This window comes from Solanum pennellii, chromosome 6 (genome assembly GCF_001406875.1).
Source record: "Solanum pennellii chromosome 6, SPENNV200".
Lineage (NCBI taxonomy): Eukaryota > Viridiplantae > Streptophyta > Magnoliopsida > Solanales > Solanaceae > Solanum > Solanum pennellii.
In genome coordinates, this window is record NC_028642.1 from 26803278 (window position 1) to 26809757 (window position 6480).

Below are 6480 nucleotides of genomic sequence, written 5' to 3' on the forward strand. Positions count from 1 at the left end.
ATATATATATATATATATATATATATATATATATATATATATTATTATTTTTTTTTGAAGATTCAATATAGGGTTCAAGAACAAGTTTTCATACTTCAATTTCTTTGGGATTTGCTAGTAAGTTATGATATTTTTTATCCATGGAGTTCTCAAATTCTCCAATCTCAAAAGGTAGAAATTCCTAATTTGTTAGGGTTTTCTTTAATTATCATGGGTGCTCTGCAAAATTTATTTAAATGATTGGATTATGTTAAATTTAAGTATGAATTGATGAATTACTATGATTTTATGATTATATCCGCATAAAACAATTTAAACACCCATGTTTCAAGTAATGAATCATGTGATGTTAGATTTTTAAAGTAAAAGGAAATTTTTATTAAATTAAGCATGTATTGCTAGCTATACATGAAGTTATAATGAAATCCATATCTAACCTATGTTTTCCAAGTAATTATGATTGAAACTGGGTTTTGATCCTCAAGATGCACTACGCCATTTTCGGCCTACGACCACACTAAATCTGACCAACGCTTGAAAGGTGTTGCTTAAAATATTTTTGGGAACACTTTTAAAATGTAGCCTAAATTTTTAAGTTTTGGCAACACTTATAAAGTGTACCCCTTAATGGTACAGACTACACTTTATAAGCGTTGTCATAGTATGAAATAAGTGACAACAATTATTTATATTTATCGTCACACTTTTAAAGGATCCTGTTTTTATAATTGTGAAAATAACACACTAGAAGTGTGGCCTAAAATTTTTCACAAAAATATTAGATTCCCTCCAATATTTTCAACTCTCCCTCCCATTTTTGTTGAGCAAAAAAATATTTAATAAAACATTAAAATCTTATTTTCCAAAAAAGAAAATGGTGCTAAATGAAAGAATTTATCAGACCTCTCACTTTCTCACTGAACTAAAAAGAACTTGGGGAAGAACACGATTGATGAAGTAAAAATCACTGAAAAACCAAGCAAAAATCTTTCTCACGGATTTCTTCATCTTCATGAACTAAGTGGAATTCATGTGATATTGAAAGAATGGGTAAGAAAAGAGTTCATAGTTAAGAATCATGGTCAATGATATTAGAGCATGATAAAATTGAAAGTTTGGAAGTTTTTAAAGAGGATCAAGACGAATGGACAGTTGATTTGTCTTGGTTGTTTATAGGTAACAAGTTTGCTTCTAGTTCACATAGCAGGATTTATAAAGGAATTTACAAAGAAAGAGAAGTTCTTTTGATAATGGTGAGGATTCCAACTCATAAGGAGGAAACAGGAGCTAAGCTTGAACAACAGTTCAAGGCTGAGGTTCATCTGCTTTTGCGTTTGTATAATCTCAACATTTTGCAGGTTGCAGTTCCTTTACAATACAGAAGGATGATTTTTTTAATCTTTTATTGTTTTTACTTGTAATGTTATACATTACAAGTAAGCTACACTTTCTTGTTCCTTGTAATGATATATAGGCGTACTAAATTCTTTTCGACTTCCTATGGAAGAAAGAGTGTTATCTTCTGTTGTGGATATAAGAGAAATAGTTGCTAGGGTTATATATAATTATATACTGTGGCATACGTTGTCTATTTCTTTTTAGTATGGTTTTGCCTCACAGGAATGTCGAGGAACATTGAATTTGCTTCTCATTCTATTTGTTTTCCCTTTTCATTCAATATGTCTCTTTCAAATTTTCCTCACTTTGAAAATCAACTGGCATTTACATCTATATTGATTTTTTCTGTGGATTCAAGGAGAGGGTCTGTAAGTTTTTAACATGAATGATTGTTGGAATTACTTCTAGTTCTTGTGTCAGATTCATATTATGCCTGTTGCGGTTCATAAGTATATATACTAGCTTGTTCTTCCTTTCGTTTTGGATTATTGGAGATGGCTTTTTCTTTTTATATGACTTTTTGCTGCTAGAATGGCTTAGATTTAAATATATTTTCGTTTACCTTGAATATGCAGTTGTATTAGCATATAGGATTCCCTTACCACATTTAAATCACATTCAAATATTTTTTATAAGAAGGTGAATAATCAGCTTCATGTTTCTTTTGAAGCAATTAGAATCTTTAGAGAGCAAAGGACAAGAAGTTGTGTGTGAGTTGACTGGTTAATTGGTTTTGAGTTTAGATCATCTGTAGGTGTTTTAGTTCCTATATCTCTCACCGAGGCATATTTTAATGGTTATTAACACTTAAGCGCATCTTAATCGATATTTACGAAACTGAGACACCTTGTTGTAGCTGTTATCCTCTGTAATCTGGTTTGACACTACACTTTATGTTTTTTCACTACCTTTAAATGTAAGCTGGTACATATACATAGTATCTAATCTGTTTCATTTTCCTTCAGTGACACATTTCTTTAATGGGTGTTTGATTCTTATCTAATATCTTCTCCACATTAAGTAGCTTAAGCATATTTATTCAGTTTGTCGAGTGAGTAAACAACTCTTGCTACATTTCCTTTGCGATTTTTGAACTATTGTCTGTGTGCAGGTTCGTTTCCCTCTTTGCTTCTTTATATGTCCATATCCAATGTTAGTTAATAAGCTTCTATATATTCTCAAAATATTTGCTTTTTTAGAAATTTAATGATTTTCATTGTTCGGTATTGAGTTTGTATTGTTGGACGACTTCTATTGCAGCTTGAGGAATGAGAACATTTCATTTGCCTGTGTGTTATATGAATGTAAACTAGAGTAGACTCATTTTTTTGGTAAGTAATGAAATATAATACTCACTTAAGATGTTGGAATCAGCTTATATGAGAAAGAAAGACATGATTGAGTTAACAAAAATGTGGTCGTACCACTCCAACATGGAAACCAAACAGAAGTTGCACTAGAATGAGTAGGAATGAATTTTGAGGCTTCTTTTTCTGCATGCTGGTAGAACATTTAGTTGATTCTCAAAGTTGTAGTCATTTCCCTAAGTTAGCTTTCATGAACTTACTGCAAACTTAACTTTTATTCCTTCTAGTTGCAAGAACTAATTAGGTAATATCTTCTTAGAGACATCATCTTTTACTCGACGTGATTTACATCATCCACAACTTATATCTAGAAGTAATATCATCACTAAGTTACATGTTTCTGCTAAGCTGTGGAAAGGCACCCTCTTTTAGGCTTTTACACCGTAATAGAAGTTGAATACAAGTAGTTAAAGGAATAATCTCTTCTCATGTCGCATTTCGGTTTACAGGTTTTAGTTTTTATTTTGTTCCATATGTGAAGTAAGTTTGGACTAATACACAAAGTGTAGGAGATAACAATTTTCTGGATGGAGGTAGGAGATACCCCTTCAATTATCATGGTGCACGCGATCTAGCCTCAGTACCGTTGTAAAAAAAGAAGAAGAATTTGATCCAACTAGTAAGAGAAATATAAAAGATCTTAACAGAAAATCGTGAGACCTCATTTTTTAAGATAAACAAAAGCAGAACTAACAACAATATCAGCCGGTGATATTCTAATTGGACATTAACATACAACAACACTACTACACCTCAATCCGAAAAAAGTTGGGGTTGACTATAGGAATTCAAAGACCTTATAAATTTTTCAAGAGAACTTCCTTCAATGATATTTTAGGTCTCCACTCACCATGATTTAACATTCAGGGTCTAGCACCTCTTGAGGTTATCACACAGAGAATATGAAACAAATACAGGAGGCTTTGGCTACACCAATTGGTGCAACAACTGATTTTGATGAGGTTCCTAATCTGATGCTATATTATGCTTTTCCTAATAGGTCTAGGAACTTTATTTATTGGACACTTTATATTTTATGCAATATTACTTTATCACATAAAATGTGTATGTATTTCTGCTAGTTTTGACATGCTGTTGTTGCAGGATGAATTATAGGCAGAACTTGAAGAATTTGAAGGTGCTAAATTAGAAGAGCAGCTACTTCAGGCAGCAACTACAACTCCTGCTTCTCCAGTCCATGTTCCTGCAGGGAAGAAACCTGCTCGGCCTATTGCTTAGAAGCATACAACTGAAGAAGATAAACTTGCTACGATGCAAGAAGAGATGACTCTTTGAGCTAGTCTATACATTATTTTAACCTGTAGTTATAATTACCAACCAATATGAAATTATACATGTCTATGACTTTTCACTAGTAACTTACTGATTGGTGAAAGGTGAGCTCCTTCTTTTGATAGATGTCATTAAAAGACATACAAATATTTTTTATATGAATTGTTGGAATGCTTACTTACATTTGCATATAGTGTATGTAGTAGTGTTTACAATCATTTTGTCCCGATTGCTTGGATGAAAGTGCTATTATGCAATTTCTATGTATGCATCCTTTGCTGGTTTGTGATCGTATTTGTTTTTCTTTTGGTATTATCGCAAGTAGCTTACATGTAGTGACATGTTGTAAGCATATAAGAAAATACTGCAAATGCTTTCATATTACTCGATTCAACTTGGTTATAGAGTTAAATTTGGTTCTACATACACTAGGGTTGTTACAGTGTTGAATTTTGTTTCATTTGTCAGTCAAGTTGCAATCTGATGCAATAGTGGTTCTATTTGTTCATGATCTTCAACTTGCAACATTGTTAAAATTAGTTTTCTATTTCTTCCAAACAGTTTATATGATTAATCTCACATCTTTATTAATTTTGTAGGTCTAATGTTTTGATTCTCATTGAAAGGTTTATGACAAAAGAAATAAGAGTGGTTTTATTAGAGGACTTTTGTAGAGTACTATTGATGATTTTGGAGCATGAGTTTCTGATTTTGGTGCCGCAAAGGCGGTTGATGTCAATACCAAGAGACTCAAGTCTATGTGGGTCGTATAGTTACATTGGCCCAGGTTAGTGTATTAAAGGAAGACCATAGGGCAAGTCTTAACTTATTGGTATTTGTTAGTGTATTAATTTAAAGATGGTCATATGGAATGTCTTAACTTCTTAGTCTGAAACACCAGTCTAATTTGCATATAGAAAGTTTAATCAGAGAAGGGTAGCCTCGCTTTGTGTCGTTTTTATTTGTTTTATTAAATACAGACAAACGAATGGCTGTGAGAAGCGCTGAAATCTTCATTTTACAAGTTTGTTAAATTCTGAATAACAAGATTAATAGATGCTTGAATGGAGGTAAAGTGTTCTTCTGAAAGCCAGACCAACAAGAAATTTGCATTCTGCAGTCTCTAATTTTGTTTCAATTTGCCTCACAATCTGGAAAGTGAACTCAAATAATCTGCATTCTATAATTTTGAATAAGTCTGGAACTTCTTTCCTCCTCTATAACTGTTGCTATATATATTGTTGTTACTTTATGTTTTCTTCTAGGCATTTGTCAGGGAAACTAGACAAACCATTCGAAGAGTTCGGCATCGTTTGGAGAAGTTGGGGAGTCTACAGACGCGGATATGAGTTCTGGTGATAGAGATTGATTCTACAAAAGAATGTTAAAAGATATGGATATGGGTTATGTGATCAGCTTTAGTGTGATCTTACAAAATATGTTAAAGGGTGGGGAATGAATGACCGGGAAATTTCTCACACTTTTTGCCCTGATGTAACACCCCGTAGCCACTTTTTGCCCTGATGTAACACCCCGTAGCCAAAATAGAACAAAAACCAGGTTTACAGAAAAAATATGCAAGTGCAACAAACGGTGGCATCAATGGACCGTAGCCTGACTCACGATCCGCCCTGCACAACCATCGATGAGATCAGAAACTCCCAATATTTCAGCCCCGTAGGTCTTGTTAAGGATGAGGCTAGAGTACAAAGAAACCATTCATATTCCTTAACCATGTGCCTACTTGGGATTTGTCCTAGTTCTACCATTGTCAAGTAGAACACCCTCCATTGGAGAAGGTTATAACTTTGGATTTCATGCATAGCTACCATGGTCTATGTCGGTTATTGCCTATTCTTATCATATGAGTTACCTACTTGTGTTGGAAAAGCTCTATAAAGTTTAGATGGTGGTATGGGACGCTATCTAGACATTGCACAATTAGGATTTGAAGATGTTAGTGAGTAAATCCCTAGGTGTTCACCAAGACCATTACTTGAATGTCCTTATATTTTGAATGTCTCCTACATGACCTAATGAATTTAATGACTTAGGTAAAGATTTTTAATTGAAAAAGGTTTCTATCTACAGTAGATTTGAGGATTGCTTAGGTAGGCTTGAAGAGGGTGTATGGGTGTTCTCTTTATGTCTTACTTAGGTGAATCTTAGAGTATTTCTCAGTAGGGAGTTTGATTGGTGAAATGAGAATGATCTTATCTTATGTTGTAACACCCCGTAGTCAAACTAGACCAAAAATCAGTTTTTTTCCAGAAAAATATGTAGGTGCAACCAACGGTGGCATCAACAGTCTGTAAGACAGACGACGGTCCATACTGCACAACCGTCGATGGGATAAGAAACTCTTAAAAACTCAGCCGGGAAAAATTGGCTAAGTCTTGATCGACGGACTGACCGACAGTTC

At 33.6% G+C, this 6480-nt stretch overlaps 1 protein-coding gene across 2 annotated transcripts; it reads left to right on the top strand.

Moving 5' to 3' along the window:
• Nucleotides 1–882: 882 nt before the first annotated feature.
• Nucleotides 883–4249, top strand: LOC107022530 (serine/threonine-protein kinase HT1-like). Of its 2 annotated transcripts, none has more exons than XR_003578863.1 (2): nt 883–3727; nt 3870–4249. XR_003578863.1 is itself a non-coding variant. In XM_015223123.2 (2 exons), the coding sequence occupies exons 1-2, from the start codon at nt 1086–1088 to the stop codon at nt 3879–3881; spliced, it is 285 nt and encodes a 94-aa protein (XP_015078609.1). In that variant the 5' UTR covers nt 883–1085; the 3' UTR covers nt 3882–4249. The 2 variants fall into 2 exon arrangements, 1 of the variants encoding a protein (XP_015078609.1); XM_015223123.2 differs by having other exon boundaries at nt 883–1358.
• The last annotated feature ends 2231 nt before the right edge of the window (nt 4250–6480 follow it).